At 45.0% G+C, this 20,480-nt stretch overlaps 1 protein-coding gene across 1 annotated transcript in view; it reads left to right on the forward strand.

The window, feature by feature from the left end:
- Positions 1 to 19,549, forward strand: part of LOC129711390 (rho guanine nucleotide exchange factor 10-like protein) — an 84,363-nt gene extending 64,814 nt beyond the window's left edge. The window contains exons 22-29 of the mRNA XM_055658997.1: positions 238 to 359; positions 4,904 to 4,990; positions 5,109 to 5,320; positions 8,107 to 8,261; positions 8,567 to 8,709; positions 14,877 to 15,048; positions 16,399 to 16,521; positions 17,195 to 19,549. Coding sequence (XP_055514972.1) covers positions 238 to 359; positions 4,904 to 4,990; positions 5,109 to 5,320; positions 8,107 to 8,261; positions 8,567 to 8,709; positions 14,877 to 15,048; positions 16,399 to 16,521; positions 17,195 to 17,712 — 1,532 coding nt within the window. The 3' untranslated portion in view covers positions 17,713 to 19,549. The remainder of the gene's footprint in view (positions 1 to 237; positions 360 to 4,903; positions 4,991 to 5,108; positions 5,321 to 8,106; positions 8,262 to 8,566; positions 8,710 to 14,876; positions 15,049 to 16,398; positions 16,522 to 17,194) is intronic.
- The last annotated feature ends 931 nt before the right edge of the window (positions 19,550 to 20,480 follow it).

The following is a 20,480-nucleotide window of genomic DNA, read 5'->3' on the forward strand; positions in this document are numbered from 1 at the left end:
CCTTTTTCCTTTCGCCCACAATATTTAATATGTAAAATAATATGTGATTCTGTTTGTAGTTTGTTTGTTTGTCTTTTTGCACAAAGTCCGCGAGCGAGCATTGCCACTTTTCATTTCACTGCACATCTCGTATGTGTTTGTGACAAATTGACTTGACTAGTAACTTTAGAGATTGTGCTTTTTGTTGAACTCCCTTGCCTGTCTGATTTATATCTCCTCTCCTTCTCCTGCCACCAGCGACAGACAACCAGCCTGGCTGGTTCTGTATTGAGGATGATGGGAAGACCAAGAGCCCGTTCTGGTGCCCCCTGCTCGCCTATCGCATGCCCATGTACAGCCCTAGGTGTCAGGACCTGAAGGTAAGGCTAGAGAAGGCACTGGCCGGGAGGTTCTCTGCTCCCAAGCTGCCCGCATTTTATACGTGTGTAGGAAAGAACTGCAGATGCTGGTTTAAACCGAAGGTAGACACAAAATGCTGGAGTAACTCAGCGGGACAGGCAGCATCTCTATAGAGCATGTATGGGTGATGTTTCGGGTTGAGACCCTTCAGACTGGTCTCCCAGACGGGTGAAATATCTGCATGCCCAATGTTCCACAGTTTGCTTTGTGATGCATTTAGCAATTGACTAGTAACTGGGGGGGAATCAAGGACCAGAGGACATGGGTTTGGGGTGAGGGAGGGAGGGGGGGGGGAAGATTTAATAGGAATCTGAGGGGTAACCTTTTCCACACAAAGGGTTTGTAGGTGCATGGAACGAGCTGCCAGAGGAGGTAGTTGAGGCAGGGACTATCGCAATGTTTAAGAAACATTTAGACAGGTACATGGATAGGATGGGTTTAGAGGGATGTGGGTCAAACAGGCAGGTGGGACTAGTGTAGATGGGACATTTTGACTGGTGTGGGCAAGTTGGGTCGAAGGGCCTGTTTCCACGCTGTAAAACACTATGACTCTATAACTTGGAAAAGATTAAAGCAACTCATCTTCATAATGCTAGACGGCTGTAGGGATGAACTCCAGAATGAGATGTCATTGTTGTGTTGGGCTGGGTTGAGGGAGAGTGGAATGAATCGTATAATATCCTCATCCTACCTCCCACTGTGTTATATGGACCTTAATTCTTAGCCTTTTTGATTCCAATATTTTGGATTTGCAAGATTAAAATGTAGCAATCTCCACATAGTCGTTTGAAATCCAATGTTATCTAAATGCTAATGACTAATTGGAAGCTGCGAGGGGAATGTCACGAATGAAGCTAAGTGGAACATTGAGCTGATGGCTTTATTAAAACATACATTTTTATTTGTGATTTGCTTTTGGATGGAAGAGATAAAATGGTTGTACATCTCAGACTGTACCTGGAGCTCTGGGTGCAGCGGTTTTGCATGCAGGGGGTGTCTCAAAGCAAATAAGATGAATGAGCATTTGATATCTTTCTGTAAGCAACGTGCCAGGAAGATTTGTCAACTGTGACACTAGAAGTCTCCCCGCTCTTAGAATGGTGCAAATACTCAACTGGAACAATGAGATTAGGACATCCTTTCTGACCTAGTCTTGGAGAAATAGTCTTGCAGGATCAAGGGGAAAATCAACAGTAACTTCGACATGGGATTAGCCACAAACAGGGAGAGGGACGTGGTGTTCAAGGCAGGCGATGGTTGGAGGCCCTGCAACAGCCTGGGGCTCGCCTGGATCAGGCACCGTTAGTGAGGCCTAGAGCGGCTGGACTTTGAAAATGGTGCCATAAATGGCACATCATGCACGCGGGATTAGTGGACTATTACTGCACTAGTTTACTATTACTGTACTAGTGCACTATTACTGATATAATTTAGTATTAGTGTACTACTAGTGTACTATTACTGTACTAATTGACTAGTATGTGTACTATTACTACTAGTACTAGGGTACTATTACTGTACTAGTTTACGAGGACCAGTGTATTATTACTACTAATTTACTAGTATCAGTGTGCTATTATTGTATGATATGCCATTTATTGTCACTAGTACATGTACAGTGAAACTGAAAGCTGCTATTACGGTGTACTAATTGACTAGTATGTGAAATTACTACTAGTACTAGGTGTACTATTCTGCGGTACTAGTTTACGAGGACCAGTGTATTATTACTACTAATTTACTAGTATCAGTGTGCTATTATTGTACTAGTTTTGCTAATCGAGGATGTGCTTGGGGGTGGGGGAAAAAGCTGCACAATTATTCAGAGAAAATGAAAATAAAATTATTGCCACTTAAATATTATAATTAAAACATGCACTTGTTCACTAAATTATCTTCACGGTAATTTTCTACCGGACCTCTGCTCAGAACAAACCCAAAATGTTAACTTTCTTTTCCCCAGAAACTTCTCACTTGCACTAGTACTGAGTGTTTACTGTCTATTTATTTATTGTCTCTCTGTCTGGTATTAGCAGTTTTCTTTTTCTCATTACTGTTTTGTAGCCATTATCGGCACACTGGTGTTTTGAGATTAGAAGAGTCTGGTCTTTGTTTTTTTGGCAACTGACCACAGTTTTAGTTAATGGATCAATAAGTCCACCTGTTTCGCCATGGAGTGAATTCAAATTCCTCTCTGAACTATCTCTGGCAAACAAGGCATTGGTGTTGAGTTTGGTGCCATTTAACTGTTTGAGTTGACCATAAAGTGTTGGCCTTTGCAGGCTGACCCTGTATCAGGGCTGACCCTGACACTGACCACCAACCCTCCACCTGTTCAGCATGTTTCTGCCCAATTTCTGATTCATTCCAAAATAGGTTAAAAGTTGGACTCTTCTGTTTAAAGTCGCAATTGAAAATCACCACATTATTTATTAATAATTTAAGTTATTCGATTCTCGGGGTTGTGGTCTGGGGAGAGGACAGGAGAATGGATCAGAGGGAAAGATGGATCAGCTATGATTGAATGGCGGAGTACACTTGATGGCCTACTTCTGCTCCTAAAATTTATGAACACCTGATATGAACTAAAGCTGTCTGGAGTTGGACTTGGACATGTGCTGTCGAGGATGCATCTCACGTTGATAAGACTGCAATGATAATAATGAGTTAAACTAGCTCTCTTGCTTCTAGCCTGCCAGTTCCAGGCTGACTCCATACATATATATATATATATACACACACACACACATATATATATATACGCACACACACACATATATATATACACATATACACATATACACACACACACACATATACACACACATATACACACACATATACACACACACACATACACATATACACACACACACACACACATACACACATATACACACACACATATATATACACACACACACACACACACATATATATACACACACACACATATATATATACACACACATATACACACACACACACACACACTCTATCTTGCAGCATAAGTAACAGTAATTTGCATGAGTGACTTCTACCTGTGTCCCTTGTGCAGGGAACATTCAAACCATCTGGTAACTATTACACTGTGTTTCTTTTCTAAATACTTTAATCAAATATAAAGGAATCTGAGCACAGCTTCTTTGTATACAGTCTCTTGCTTTTCAGCCTTTTGTGTTGCCTCCAGGTGCAGGGAATATTTTAGTCATCTGGTTCTGGTCAACTGTATTTCCTGTCCTGTGAAACAAAGTCTCAAGACCACCCGTGGTCACCATGGAGTCTATAGACCGCCCGTGGTCACCATGGAGTCTATAGACCACCCATGGTCACCATGGAGTCTATAGACCACCCGTGGGGGTCTTTGTGTCGACTGGTCTTTGTTGTTCATGGTGTTGGTCATAGTGGTCTTTGTTGAAACAACTTTGTTGTGTGGTGTGGGCTGAATCACCTGCAGCTCGACACCGACAAGACAAGGGGGTTAGTGGTGGAGTTTAGGAGGAGAGGAACACCCCTGTCTCCATCAAGGGTGTGGATGTGCCGGGTACCAGGGAGTACAAATGCCTTGGATTTTACCTGGACGGTAAACTGGACTGGTCCAGGAATGCTGAGGCCCTGTACAAGAAGGAACAGAGCCGGCTGTACTATCTGTGGAGGCTCTGCTTTTTCAACATCTAACATCTGTAGTGAGATGCTGCAGATGTTCTACCAATGGCTCTGTCCTGGGGCTGAACTGTTCACACATAGGTGCCATCTTCTTTGCTGCCGTGCTCTCCATTGGTTACCCTGATCATAGATAAATCTAAGTTAAAGCAAAGGAACATTAATAATAACTGTTGGATACTTCAAGTAACCCCTGTATTCCCTCTCTTACCCTCCCCCACCCAAGTCACACCAGTTTCTCGTTTTCCTCTAGAATACACCAAGCAGTGGCCTGTTTCCTTTTATCATTGTCACTTTTTGTGTATCGTTCATTGTTCTACATCTCTCTACATCATCGCCTATCTCTTGTTTCCCTTTCCCGTGATTTTCAGACTAACGAAGGGTCTCGACCTGAAACGTCACCCATTCCATCTCTCCAGAGAAGCTGCCTGTCCCGCTGAGTTCCTCCAGCATTTTGTGTCTATCTTCAGTTTCCTTCCTGCGCAGGTTGTAGAGGCTAGCTAGTTAGTCTTTAATGGATTAAAATAAATTCTAGAGGGTGGTGAATCTGTGGAATTCATTGCCACAGAAGGCTGTGGAGGCCGTCAGAGGATATTTTTAAGGTGGAGATGGATAGATTCTTGATTAGTATGGGTGTCGGAAGAGGAGGTTAGGAGGGAGAGATAGGTCGAGGGAGAGATTGAATGGCAGAGCAGAATTGATGGGCCGAATGGCCTAATTCTACTCCATCACATGACCTTATGACCTCAGGGGTACGAGAATGACTCCAGTCTTGGGATTGGGAATTATTTAACGGGATTGAAACTACTAACCACTTGTCTACCTTTCTCTCTCCACCCAGCCCGAGGCAGCTCTTCACACTCCCGTGCAATCATCCCTACTTGGGATTTCCACTGCCAGCACCTGTCTGGCACAGGGCTACCTGTGGGTAAGTTATTTCAAACACCGTAGTTTGTAGTAAATATTCCTGAATGTGGGAACATTGAATCCTCATGGTTTCACCTCGGGCAGTCTAGTAATAACTTGTTTCTCTCTGTCCTCCACAGATTGGCAGTGGGCGAGAGCATGGTCAAGGGCAGGTTGACCTTTTCTCACTGAACCGATCCTTCCCCAGGCTGGTCAAGTCTTTCCCGGTCAGCTCGGGGGTCTTGTGCATGGAATACATCCCACAACAGTCCAGGAGTGAGGAGGACATTGATTGTCCATTGGAGAAACCAGCAGACAATCCAATTATTGTTATGGGACTTCAGGATGGAAGGTAAGAGTTTAGTTTAGAGACACTGTGTGGAGACGGGGCCCTTGGGTCCACCGAGTCTGTGTTGAGCAGCGATCAGCCCGTACACTAGTTCTATCCGACACCCTATAGACAATTTACACAAGCCAATTCAACTCCCATCCACACGAACCCTGTTTTATTCTCCTCTCATTCGGTTGAAGAATGTCACAATTTATGATTGTTATGCTGATGGCTGCTCAAGGTTGTATATGTGTAGTCTCATCAGTGTTGTTTGTTCTGTGTAGTCCAGCGTGCATGCTACAGCACTCATGGTTTCTAATGGGGAGTATCTGTCTTATGAAGATATTTTAGGGCACAAAAAAGCAGTGTTGGAGTAACTCAGCGGGTCAGGCAGCATCCCTTGAGAACATGGATAGGTGACGTTTCACAGAGTGCTGGAGTAACTCAGCAGGCAGCATCTGTGGAGGCAGCATCCCTTGAGAACATGGATAGGTGACGTTTCACAGAGTGCTGGAGTAACTCAGCGGGTCAGGCAGCATCTGTGGAGAACATGGACAGGTAACGTTTCGGATCGGAAGTTTGAGTTTAGCTTATTGCTGCGTCCTGGGTCCCGAAACGTCATCTATCCATGTTGTTCCAGAGATACTGCTTGACCCGCTGTTACTCCAGCACTTTTCCTTTTTTTTTTGGTGAATGGGCATCTGCAGTTCCTAGCCTATCTTTGAGGACACAGTTAGATTATAACAAAGTAACGCAGGAAACAATTGAACTCCAGGCTTGAAATTATCAAGTGTTTGTGTGACATTTCTTGGCACTTTTCACAAAGGTTTGTTTTAAACAGTTTGATCCTTCCTTTGAAACTCCAGACTGAGTAATTGCAGCTGAGACGTTAATTTTGCATGACACAGTTTCAAAGCTTCAGCATTTCGGGACATCCCTGATCTGCTTAGTTTTATCCTGCCTCTGCTTAGTTGTGTTAAATGTCCTCGCTGGGATCAAATGCTATCACATACCTTCATGTTTACTTTCCCGGTGATCTGTGCCACATTTCTCCAACACCCTTTGTGTAGAAATCTACATGCTTGTGTAGAAATCTTTATTAAAAATATCGGCACTGTTTAGCCTTCACGGAGACAGTGATGGGGATGATGGAAAGATTAAAATAAACCAAACTAAATGGAAATTTGCTGCTGTGTAGTTTTATTACTAACACGAAGATGGCAGGTGGATTACTTTGGCCCATGAACTGCAGATGCTGGAATCTTGAGTAAAACAAAGTGCTGGAGTAACTGAGTGGTCATGCAGCATCTGGAGGAAGTGGGGAGGTGACATTTCAGGTTGGGATCCTTCAGACTTGTTAGTTTATGACAAGAATTTAATCTTCATTGTTTTGTCATTTGGATTGATTTGATGAGTGATTGATTCACTGCTAAGATTGCCCCTGTTTAACACACAATGCACAGAAAGTGAGGCTTGAAAGTTTAAGCTGAATGGCCTACTCCTGCACCTATTGTCTAACTCTCTTTTGAACGCATCCAGTGAATTGGCCTCCACTGCCTTCTGAGGCAGAATTCCACAGATTCACAACTCTGTGGGTGAAAGTTTTTCCTCATCTTGGTTCTGAATGGCCTACCCCTTATTCTTAAACTGTGGCCCCTGGTTCTGGACTCTCCCAACATCGGGAACAAGTTTCCTGCATCTAGTGTGTCCAATCCCTTAATAATTGTATATGTTTCTATAAGGTCCCCTCTCAGCCTTCTAAATTCCAGTGAATACAAGCCCAGCCGCTCCAATCAATCAATATGTGACAGTCCTGTCATCCTGGGGATGAACAGGTTTTAGTTTAATTGGTGTGGTATGAATGTAAAATTGTCCCTAGTGTGTGTGTGTGTGTGTGTGTGTGTTAGTGTGGGTGTGCGGGGATGGCATAAACTTGGTGGGCTGAAGGGCCTGTTTCTGTGCTGTATCTCCAAACTAAACTAGAACTCCCCTGGGACTGACAAACAATGGGCGAGTCTTCGCTAGATCACACAACTACTGTCAAAGCTCCAGAAGTGTTTCAACATGAACATTCGACTCCCACACTGTTGTACGCACTGAGATATGAAGGGCTGTGTGGAGCTTCCCCAGAGAGTGTGCAGTGATGAAGCGTATTGGCAATAAATCAATTGGCAAATCAGACTATTTCAGTAGGCTCCATGTTTTGTGTTGTTTTTCAATGGAGGTCATGTACAAATAAAGCTGCATCTTAATGTTATTTACTGTGAATAGACTCATCCGTCAAATGCTCCGCCATGAATGAAGCAAATCCATCAATGTGCAATAAATAATCCCCTGTGTGAATAGCAGAGACAAATCCAGCTGCTCCACAATGCTGTCAGACTGTAGCACAAGCTAACTTCATGTGTAGGAAGGAACTGCAGATGCCGGTTTAAACCGAAGATGGATGCAACGCTGGAGTAACTCAGCGGGACAGGCAGTATCTCTGGAGAGAAGGAATGGGTGACGTTTCGGGTCGACACCCTTCTTCAGATGGGTTAGGGATAAGGGAGACGAGAGAGGGAGAGAGATACAGACGATGATGTAGAGAGATAAAGAACAATGAATGAAAAACGTGTAAAAAGGTAATGACAGAGGGGGAGCAGCAAGAGTTGATGTTGTAGAACCCTCGTTGGTGAGAGGAGGAGAACTTCTTCAACCTCATTCTTTGTTCAACATTCCCTTCACCTTTCCCCGTGAAGTAACTTGCCCAATTGTGGGGGATTCCTAGTTGAAGCTTATGGTTAATCAATCTCTCTCTGTTGCAGCATGGTGGGCTACAGTGGAGTTGACATGGCTGCCCAGTCTTTGTTTACATGCCAAAGCCCAGGAGGAGTGGCTGTCGTGTGCCTGAGGCATTTGCTGACTCTGGTGTTTGCGGGGCTACAGGATGGCAGCGTGGCGGTGTACAGCAGATCGGCCGGTAAGCACAACATCATATACCTTGTGTAGATGCTGGTTTACACTGAAGATAGACACAAAATGCTGGAGTAACTCAGTGGGTCAAGGCAGCATCACTGGAGAGAAGGAATAGGTGACGTTTCTGGTCGAGACCCTTCAGACCAGCATCTGCAGTTCCATCGTACATAGTTCTCCTAAGTTATTGATTTGCACCATAACTTAAATGATATTGATGTTAAGTTTGAGTGTTTTGAGGTTTGATTGTTGAAATTATTCAGTGTGAATCAGTCCCTGTTCTAATTCTCCCTTCTCTCCTTCTCTTTCCAGAGGGGAGTTGGGACTGGGATTGTCCCCGGTTGGTGAAAGTTGGTTCATCTCCAATCGTCTCGTTGTTGGTTGTGGACGACACAATGTGGGCTGCCTGTGGCAATCGGGTCACATTGATCGATGTGAATTGCTTCACCACAAGGGTATGATCAATGTTGTTGCTGCCGCTGGTGGGGAGCCCTGTACCTGGAAGCTTTGGCTACACCAACATCAAAGAAACCTTTTCATCCTGTTACCAGGGTCAACTGTAGATGGTTTGATTTTAAAACTAGATATCCTGAAGCTCGACTTGTTAGTTTAGAGATATAGTGTGGAATAGCCCTTTGGACCACGCTGACCATTGGTCACCCACTCACACTAGTTCTATGCTATCCCACATTCCCATTCCCTACACACCAAGGGCAATGTACACAAACCCGCATGTCTTTGCAATACAGGAGAAAACTTAAGCGGTCACAGGGAGAAGGTGCAAACTCCACACAGACAGCACCCATAGTCAGGGTTGACCCCAGGTCTCTGGCGCAGTGAGGCAGTAACTGTACTACCCTCTGAAGGAAGAATGAAGTAAAATCCAAATGTGGACTTTAAATTGGGTAACTCAGCCCAATGAATCTATACCTGCTCACATTCTCCTTGCTTCCCTGTACTCGGGCAAGGTCTTCTCCCTAACACACATCCATTAGGTCTCCTTTAAACTGAACTAGGAACTAATTTACACTGGCCAATTCATCCATCAACACGTCTTTGGGGTTTGCGAGAAAACCAGAGAACTCTGAGGAAACAAACCCGTGCAGTCACAGAAAGAATGTACACTGGGCACGAGGCGAGGGTCACACCTGCTCACGAGCTGTGACACAACTAACTGTTGCCAGCTCACGATTTATAATAACAATATATTTACAAAAGGACAGAGTCAGCGGGTCAGGCAGCATCTGTGGAGAACATGGATATGTGACGTTTCACAGAGTGCTGGAGTAACTCAGCGGGTGCAGCAGCATCTATGGGGCTAAGGAAATAGGCAACGTTGCCTATTTCCAGAAGGATTTCGGCCCGAAACGTTGCCTATTTCCTTAGCTCCATAGATGCTGCTGCACCATAACAGTGTGTCAGGCAGCATCTGTGAAGAACATGGATAGGTGACGTTTCACAGAGTGCTGGAGTAACTCAGCGGGTCAGGCAGCATCTGTGGAGAACATGGGTAGGTGACGTTTCACAGAGTGCTGGAGTAACTCAGTGGGTCAGGCAGCATTTTCCTCAGAAGGGTCTCTACCCGAAACGTCACCCCGTTACTTCTCTCCAGAGATGCTGCCTGTCCTGCTGAGTTACTCCAGCTCTTTGTGTCTATCATGGGTTTAAGCCAGCATCTGGTGTATCTCCCTGATGTTGGATGGTATGTTTGCAAATTGGAACACAAAGGAACAACTCTGAGCTGGGACCAGGGTGGGAGCAGAGTAGATGAGATGGAGAGAGAACAGAGTGTGCCTGTTATTTAATTTGATCAATTTGCTAGTAAATATCTGTTGTCTGCAAGCTCAGTCACTGAAACACAAATGTGTGTCTGCTGCAGATAGGACTGTTTCACACTTGTGTGCCAAATACCTTTGTTGGACTGCTCCTCACTGCCTGCCCTGCCAGCCACCAACATCCTTACATAACTGTAGACCCTAAACTCATCTCCTTGGCCATACAGGACAATTTTAAGATGCATTTTATTTTAATTGATGTGATCTCATAAGACTTTGTGAGGAGGAATAAAAAAAAACCACATTAAAAATTCATATTAGCTGTGAGAGCTTGAGACATTTGCATTACAAAGTGGGCAGGAGAATGTGCTGCAGAAAATGATCTTTGATTAATTTCTGTGAGAATATTTTATGAAAGCCACACTAAGCAAGAGTAGATTTAGCTGCTCCCACGAGCAGCAGCAGCAGAATGAACTGGCAGATGTTGCCCTCTGCTCCTGCACCAGAGTATTGAGGCAACTCTTCTTGGCACAACTTGCTTTCATTCATTCCACCTTCAAGGGGCACTGTTGCCCAACTCCTGAGGCTTTGATCTGCCACATGATTGATTCTTCAGTGCCCGTGACCTTAACAACAACAGTGCTTTCTATACTAGAAAACCTTTGTCCATTAAACCTTGGTCTCTGTGCCTTATTCCTCACTTCCTTCATTCGCAGTAGTGCCCCACATTACACCCGGAATTCACATTTAAGCTGCACTGACCTGTTGCAAGGCCTTTGAGGCAAAAATAAATTCTGCAAGACTTTTCTTAAATGTTTGATTTGCATCTTGTGGGATTTGCTCCACATAACATAATGCAACCACACTGATTGTTGGCTGCTGCAGAGTTACATACACAAGGCAGCAGAGTTTTTATTTTTCTTCTTGCTTCATGCCACATTTCTCCCCTTGATGCTGTGAGGCTCCATCTGGAGAATGTGTGGGAAGGAACTGCAGATGCTGGTTTAAACTGACGATAGACACAAAGTGCTGGAGTAATTCAGCGGGACCGGCAGCATCTCTGGGTGATGTTTTGGGTCGAGACCCTTCTTCAGAAGGGTAAGAAGGGTCTCGACCCGAAATGTCACCCATTCCTTCTCTTCAGAGATGCTGCCTGACCCGCCGAGTTACTCCGGCTTTTTGTGTCTATTTTCCACCTGAAGATTGTTTATATTAGCCTCGTTGCTGTCTCCTGCAGGAGGTTCTGGTCAAACATATGGTGCCACCAAGCCTTGTTGCCAAACAAGCATCCCCAGCAACGAGTGCTCCCAATACTCGCCCTGCAAGGTCAATGCTGCCCCTTCCAACACCTACACTAAAGAGCCAGCTGTCTTCTCCATACTGAGGGTAGTGTGGTGGTATTGTCTAATGCCACATGCAATTCTGTGCTGAAATTGTATGTAAAGAATCACTCCATTTATATGCCCCCTTTCGTAAACTCGGGACGTGCTGAATAATTCTGCAGCTACGGATGCACCAACGTAATGAAAATAACCCAGCAACTCGCACAAAGGGCCATGAAATACAAAATTGATTCATTTTGGAATAGATCGGGTAGATGCCCAGAGTGGGGGAACAGAAGACATGAGGTTAAGGTGGGAGGGGAACCTGAGGGGCAACGTTTTCACTGTGAGGGGGGTGGGTGCATGGCACCAGCTGCTAGAGGAGTTGGATGATGCAGGCACTATCACAACATCTAAAGGACATTTGGATAGTAAAGGTTTGAGGGAAATGATGCAAAGATGGGCAGGTGGGACAAGTACAACTGGGACATGTTGGTTGGCAGGGGAGAGTTGGGCTGTGGATAGTGTTTTAGTTTAGTACAGCTCCATGACTAATCTGCAGCAGACTCGCTCAGTGCTGTTGCCAACGTGAGTTCTTGCTTGTTCCTTTCAAGCTGCAAATTACCTGATTTATAGAATTAATTTTTTACTTTGAAATTTGCATTTGATATTTAACTTGGTTTACTTTCCCTCAGCCTGTAAATGTAGCAGCTTGGAATTAGTGGAGGTTGGAGAACAAGAGCGATTTGCCTGAACCCCAGAGGCTGGGGAGAAGGGAGGGGAAGGGTATCCTTGATCTCAGCTGGTTAATTCCTTCCTGCATCTTATTCCCAAGGAACAAAGTATTCCGTATCGGCCAGCACATCTGTCCGCAGTGAACCATGAGAATTAGTGACGCTTGCCAGTCTGAATCTGCAATTCCATCATCTTTGTATAAATTTAAAAAAAATCAGAATAGTTCTGCGTAGAGTTGCAGAATTTGTCAGCCTTAGCTAGTAATTGTAGATTTGGGTTTAAATCTGAGGTTTTTTTTCCCTCTTGTCTGAACACTGATTCTGACTGAGTAAGATCCTTATTGAGTCCGGTCCCAACAGCATGGGTTGCCTTTGGATTACTCAGAGGGTGGCACGGTGGTGCAGCGGTAGAGTTGCTGCCTCACAGCGCCAGAGACCCAGGTTCCATCCTGACTATGGGCGCTGTCTGTACGGAGTTTGTACGTTTTCCTTGTGACCACGTGGGTTTTCTCTGAGTACTCTGATTCCCTCGCATGCCCCAAAGACGTACATGTTTGTAGGTTATGTGGAATGGGATACAAATGCGGGTTTATACCGAAGATAGACACCAAATGAGGGATTAACTCAGTGGGTCGGGCTGCATCTCTGGAGAAAAAGGATGAGTGATGTTTCGGACTCTTCTTCAGACTGACAAGTTTGTAGGTTAATTTTATGAATAATTTTAGAGTTTAGAGATACAGCATGGAAACAGACCCTTCGGCCCACCGAGTACATGCTGACCAGCGATTCCCACATGCTAACACTATCCTATGCACTCTAGGGACAATTAAAGGGCCTGTCCCACTGTACGAGCTAATTCAAGAGTTCTCCCGAGTTTCCCCTGATTCGAACTCGGAGAATTACGGTAATGGCCGCTCGTAGGTACTCATGGCTCTCGTGGACATTTTTCAACATGTTGAAAAAATTTCACGAGCTTCCAGCGTTTCCCGAGTACCTGCCGTTAGCGTTACGAGCCGCTAAGAGACGTCCCCGAGCTCCGACGTACCCGCTACGTACATTCTACGTACTTACCACGAGTTTGATTTGTTTTTAAACTCGGGAGAGCTCTTGGGTAAACTCGTATAGTGGGACAGCCCCTTTATAATTTTACTGAAGCACGTCGTTTTGGAGTGTGGGAGGAAACCGGAGCACCCGGAGAAAACCCACGCAGGTCACGGGGAGAACGTACAAACTCCGTACAGACAGGACCCGTAGTCAGGATGGAACCCGGGTCTCTGGTGCTGTGAGGCAGTAACTCTACCGCTGTGTCACCATGTGCGTTCAGTAAGGCACAAACACTGATCTACTTGTGAATCTTGAATGTTTCTGTGTGACATGGAGTATGTTTGACATTCAGTAATTATTCCCATTGATTTTCTTTTGAATTATAAAAGCTTTGTCCATGCAGCAATGCTACATTTACAGTAATGTCCATGTTACATCTGAAGTAAATGAGTGCGTTACTGTTTTATGTTGTGGTCAATGGCTAAGCTGCTGCTTGGACAAGGTGAGGACTGTGGTGTGTGCATGTGATGTGGTTCAATAGACACTGCATTGAAATAATGGGGGAAAGCCTGATTTAAATCACAAGGTAACGTTTGATGATGTTAATGGGGTCTGAGTTTGCCATTACAAAGTGGTGCTAACTCAGTCACTAGTGACAACTAGTAATGAAGAGACTGCAGTGAACTGCCTTTCTATTGATTGTGAGGTTTTTCTATCTTTCTCTGCCAAGAACTGGGGAAAAGGCACTTTTAGTCCTCGCGATCGTATTGTCTTTCTGCCATTTGTGTAATTTCATGTAGATGAAGCTAATGAGATCCTTCGTGGTGTACCTGCTTGTCTTGTCTGTGCTTGGTCCGTGATCTCCTGTCATAGTCTTTGAATGTGGGAACAGGCCCTTCGGCCCACCTTGCCTACATGTGTTTAAGAAGGAACTGCAGATGCTGGAAAATCGAAGGTAGACAAAAGTGCTGGAGAAACTCAGCGGGTGCAGCAGCATCTATGACTACAAGAAGCATCACCCATTCCTTCTCTCCAGAGACGATGCCTGTCCCGCTGAGTTACTCCAGCATTTGTTTATTATCTGCAGTTCGTTCCCACAATGGTGCAAAGCTGTACAAATGGAGATGTCCACCTGGGCATAGCCGGGTACGGTGGAACCAGTGCTGGTTGGCCACCAGATTACTTCACTGGGACATTTTGCTGCCTATTTTCCAAGGTTAAATCTGTGAATTTGTTGTATCTGGAATAAAAAGACATGTTGTTCCTCCTTGGCCTGCTGGTGCCAAGACACATGGCAGATTGCATTGTCCTCTACTGACCACGTGGAACAGAACATTGACAGTACATTGTCCACTGATACTGCACCAGTAACCAAGGGTGATGTTCTGTTGTGTTAGATAAGCCTCGATGAAATATTGGAATTAATAATACTAGAGTCCTCTCTAATGTTCTGTTTCGATGAAAATTAAAGTTGACCAGTCTAGTATGGTTTGTAAACTGTGGAGAGAGTGTATAATGTAATGGAAGCCCTTTCTCAGCTATGTGTGCTGGTTATACCACACAGTAATATTGAACTGTTTCTGAAACTCTTTTTCACACCTTTGGGACTGAATTTCCAGAGCAGAGTTCAATGTGTTTGCGTTCCCATAATTATGTGTTTAGTGCTTGCAACAAATGACTGGTTTCTAATCTCGGGAGGTTCCTTAGCTTTTAATGAAAGCTGACCCTTTGCTTCTGCTGTTGGCAGTGCCTGGATGCGCATCCGGATGAAGCGGTCAGCGTGACCCAGATGGTCAAAGCTGGAGGTGGAGTGTGGATGGCCTTCTCCGCGGGATCCAACATCCGATTATTCCACACGGAAACCCTGGAACATTTGCAGGAAATCAACGTGGTTCCACGCAACACCCCCTTCACTGCAGGTAAAGGGATCACCATGCCTAGGAGCGAAATAAGGCCATTTGGCCCATCAAGTCTACTCTGCCGTTCAATCCTGGCTGATCTATCCCTCTCTCTCCCCCATTCTGCCTTCTTCCTATAACCCCAGGCTCGCTGGTTCTACCTATTCCTATCTGTACGCTGATCGATTGTACGCTGACGACGATTGTAATCAGTGTTTGTCTTTCTGCTGACTGAAGGTGGGTTTGAACCCGCAGTGCAAAAGCTTGGGGCAAGACCTCGGCACACACCTGATCTAAACTAAGCTTGGCCATCAATGCAAGTTTAGGTGCTATATAAATAAGATTATTATCCGAGGTTATCTATTGTCTTTCTGTTTGGTAGCAACAAAAGCAGGCACACATGATCTAAACTACCTTGGCCATTCTTTTAGGAACCTTTATCCGAGGGGTTGTGCAGTTTGATAGCCACAGGGAAGAAGGATCTCCTGTGGCGTTCTGTGCTGCATCTTGGTGGAACCAGTCTGTTGCTGAAGGTGCTCCTCAAGTTGACCAGTGTGTGTCACGGTGGGGGTGAGCTGTATTGTCCAGGATGCTCCACAGTTTGAGGAGCATCCTCCCCTCCAAGACCAACCTCCCATGAATCCAGCTCCACCTCCAGGACGGAGCCAGCTTTCCTGATAAGTTTGTTGATCCTAGACTATAAGACAATACGTGAATGCAATCAAGCTGTCCACAGAGCACAGTTTGCTGTGGATACTCTGATTTACCCCTTCATAAAATGGTTGGTTCAATGGTTGATGGTTCAATAATTAACAATTTGCCTTGCAGGTGGTGGTAGGAGATGGAATGGAATGTGCGGGAATAGAACTGATAGCATTGTTCCAAATGGTAGCATAGATGCTGTGGGCTGAATGGTCTTCCAGATGATAGGAAAACAATTCCAATCTCCCTGGACTACCATTTGTGTAGAAGCACTGTTCCCATGAATGTGCATTATCTCTGTTTGCCTTGTGAGCATGTCTCTGATGAGCCCCAATGAGTTGAGGCAATTCAGAGAGATATATTCTCAATGGTCTCGAGGTATCATAATGAGAAATTGGTCCAGAATTGCTTAAACAAATAGAGGTTGGATGAATATGTTTTGTAAGTACCCACGTTAGAACATCTTTCACCTGTCAGTCTATAAACACTTTTATTTTACTCATTGAAGAATCGGAAATTGGATAAAGTCCAGGAGAGAGATCATTGTATTTCATGGATCTATTGAAACATTGAGAACAGATAATACCGAACCATCAAATCATCCTCTTCCTGTAAATGTGTCTGCACTGGTCTACATTGAATGTCTACCTTCCTGTTTCTCCTGTCTAGGACAAAGGAACATCTTAGTGACGTGCTTGCTGGTTTGCCAAGGAATGCTCTGGGTTGGGACCAATGAAGGAATGTTAGTTACTTTACCAGTTCCAAAACTTGAAGGAATTCCAAAAGTTACAGGTAAAAACTTTTCTTTCCAATAGAAAATCTTGTTATTCTGTATTTATTTTCCAATGCAAGACCAGCCTTGTTGTAGTGGTAGACCAAACCCAACATCTTCACTTAAACCATAACAATGGGGAGCCAATCTCATGGGACCCCATCACAGGAAATAGAATAAAACGGTGCTGGATGTGTGTTCAACAAGTCGGGAACATCCGGAGAGTGAGAACAGTTAACGTTACAATGGCCCCTTAGAAAATAGAACTTTAATCCAACTTCACGCATGACATTAGTTGACACCTGACAGCTACCAAGATCCAAGTCGGGTGAAATGGGTGGGGGGTAGGGAGTGTTACTTAAAATTGGAGAATCCAGTCTTTCATACCATTGAGTGGTTGTTGGGAAGTGCGACTTGCTGAAATTGCCTGAATGGAACAGTGTTATATTCCAGCTAACCCTTGTCATTGTAGCCTTGATAAACTGGAGAAGATGCAAGGAATAATCCTCCCTCTCTCCATGTTAAAGTGCTTTTTTAATCAAGATGTCTTTACTTGGTCCTGATGTCACAACTGGCCTTGAGGTGATTGTAACCGTTCATGGGTTCGGGATGAGGGGAGAACTGCAATGTTTGGGCTTTTGCCTTGTGCCTTTGATTTATTTGGTCAATCATGGTGTCTCATCCGTATTCCAGGGAAGGGAATGATCTCGTTAAATGCCCACTGTGGACCTGTGGAGTTTCTAATCCCCACCATTGGCTCGATGGACTTGGAGCTGTTGAAGAGTGAATCGACTGAAGACGTGCATGTCTTCGCAGAGGCCGACGGCAAAGATGACCCTTCCTCTCCGGGCCCCGTACAGGACCTGCATCAGGACAAGAAGCAGGGGATCCCTCTGTGTTACAATCTCCACTCCACCTCCCACCTGCCTGGCCACTTACTGTCTGCTGGTGAGGACGAGGTTCAGGACAGTGGGACATCCCCAGAGCACGGCATCGAGGACGGCTCCATCTATGAGATAGTGGACGACCCAGACGTGTGGGTGAGGAGCAGGTCTTCCACCCGTGAGGCAGTCAGGAGGGAGAAGGTCAGCTCGGTGGCCATTGCCTCCGGAGGCAGAGGCTGCCAGAGCTTCAACAGAGACTTCAAAGCCACCGTACACACAAACAGTGAGAACATGTTGCTGATCTGGCAGATTCCACTGACGCTGTAATCTTGCCACAATGTGTGTGTGTTTGTACAATGATGCCACTGGGAGTGTGGGACTGTGCCCTGCTCACTTGCTGCAGCCCCAAGGGTTTAGAAGGGAATAGTCTCTCACTGAGCTAAGTACTCGCTAATCGGGAAGATGTACTTGGTACAAGGATGTCACTTTCACATCAACTTCCTTTGCATGTGGTTTCTCTGAGGGTGGGTGAGCTGGGCAAAGCTTCGACAAGGGGCAGGGAGTGTGTATTGTGCCATCATTTTTGTTTTCTTTCTCATTCCCTTGCTCTGACTAACTGGTGGTCTTCTTCCCACCTGGAAGTCACTGAACTCTCAGTGTCTTGCTTTGACGAAATGGGAACGTTGAATATTTTCCTCGACGTCCACACCCTGTCATTCCCCGCATCTCTCCAGGCGGGAGAACGGCCTCATTGGGCGCTGGCTGCCCAAATGGCCAATCCTTGTGTGTGTGGGTGCCTGGAACATAGTTGAGGGTGGAGGTCACTGAAGTGGGACTTGAGGCGATATTCACACACGTGCACTTTCCAGCAGAGGTCACTGGATCACCATTGGGAGCGGAAGGAAACTCTGGCGCTTACAGACGTTGACTGGTTCTCACCTCTGGCCATTTTCTTCCCGTTTAAGGGGCAGCGAGCTCGTCGTGGTGCATCACTAGATACTGACTTACCCTTGGGGAAGGTGCAGGACTGAAGCCTTCAGTCAGATAGGAAAATAATCTGGGGCAGAGGGATTTGCCAAAATAAAGATCTCTTTGTTGGTTGTAAGTGGTTATCTACACAATGCGGTGATTCTCTTTCAACCTTTGAATGTGTTTCATTCACGTTATCCAAGAGTTCGGTGTCACTATTCCTGATCTAGACTGAAGGATGGGGTCAGACTCTTGTTTTGTGTGACATCTACTCCACATTCATCAAATCACTTACATTGTAGCACGCACCCCAATAATTGCCACCCTTATTCTCACACTTATTGAGCTTCCAAAAACCACCCCGACATCTGACCTTGTCTGCTGGGTTACACAACATAGTTCAGGCTGTCACCAACACTTTGCACTATTGGTTCTGAACATTTAAACAGCAGAACCCCTTTCATACTCTTTGTTGTGTGTTGTGTGTGTGTAGAATTTGTTCAGGATGGGTGCGTTGGGCAGGGAATTGCACCATTCCGCCTACTTTTTAAACCATCGCATTTCTAAATATTTTTCACGTCAAAATGAATGGAAGTATTCAGCTGTTTTAAAAATAATTGTGAACAAAACAAATGTAAGAATACCAAAACTGTTCCAATCATTTTCTCCCCCCCAAGATAGAAAATTGCATCACTCCTCTGGCTGGATGGGAAGAATTGCAGAGTTCCAACTTTCAGTGTTTTGATGCTTGTGTCCACATTATATTTCTGACTTTGAACCTACAAGTGGAAAAAGGTGTTTTAAGGTGTAAAATATCAGAAACATTTCTGATCTCCACAAAGGGTAACTTTTTGAATGCTGCATGATAATTTGGGAATAGTTGGTGTGTTTTTAGAATCGTGTAAGTATATGTTTACAGCACAGAACAACATTATTTGTTCGTTGTATCTGTGCCAGCTCTGGGCTACTGACATGTAAATATTGACTGTTTGAAAGCTATAGCTATAGTATTTACTCAGGGTTTGAAATTCCCCAGAAGGATGCTGTCTCGTCGCATGCTGAAAACATTCCAGGGAATATTCCTTGCTCCTGTCCATTGTGGAGCAGCTGAATGAACTGGATCCGGCTCCATGTGCATCCATGGCAGGCAACCTTCACAAAGCCACTTCTCTCCACTATAAAACATTGGTTTAAAGCACGAGTCCAAAAATCAAACTGGGGTCCAAATTTCAATGAACTGTCTTTCTAAACCCATATCATATGTTTGGGAATTGAGGCTTCACAGGGTCTCCATTGGATGCTGGAGCACCATTGGACTAACTTGCACATTCATTCTGTCAGTCAAATTAGTTTGGAGTTCCAGTCATCAGTGGTCCTTTGTCCTGTCCCCTGCTGATAAACAGCTTGGTGTTTGGGCAGGAAACACAAATCACTTGCCAATGTTGTTTAGAAAGTAATAGAGGAAGTCCATAAAGCCTCAAGTCGATGTACAAGTGTTTTCTGGATGGATATGTTCGTTTACACTCTGCTGTACCATAGTGGTTGGATCTACAGGATTGATATTCCCAGCTCGCCACAGCCCCAGGTGATTCACCATTGACTGTTAACAGTGGCTGCAATAGGAAAGGATGAAGTGTGTTGTGAAACTAATATAATTTGCCTCTCAAGGTAACTGCCAGTGTGCAATAAACGTATCATTAAGAGGAAACAAAACGCAGTCTCCACTCAAGCAGCTCTTTTAGCAGAATCCTGAACTGTTTGTGTTTCTGTGCCTTGAGATTCAGTTACTGATCTTAATCACCTCGGATTATAGAGGGGGCTGTTCCTGCAAACTGGTCGTAGCCTGGATGGTTCTCTAGATGGGATTGTGGTCATGATCAGAGTTCCCGGGTGGCAGAAGATGCCTGCAGCCCCTTAGCAGCTGGCAACTCCATCCCCACACTCGCCCTACACCTTTAGTTTAGAGATACAGCACGGAAACAGGCCCTTCAGCCCACCGAGTCTGCTCCGACCAGTGCTCCCCACACATTAACACTATCCTACACACTAGGGACAATTTACAATTTTACAGAAGCCAATTAACCTGCAAACCTGTGCATCTTTGGAGTGTGGGAGGAAACCGGCGC

Source organism: Leucoraja erinacea, chromosome 30, assembly GCF_028641065.1.
Source record: "Leucoraja erinacea ecotype New England chromosome 30, Leri_hhj_1, whole genome shotgun sequence".
In the NCBI taxonomy this organism is placed as follows: domain Eukaryota; kingdom Metazoa; phylum Chordata; class Chondrichthyes; order Rajiformes; family Rajidae; genus Leucoraja; species Leucoraja erinaceus.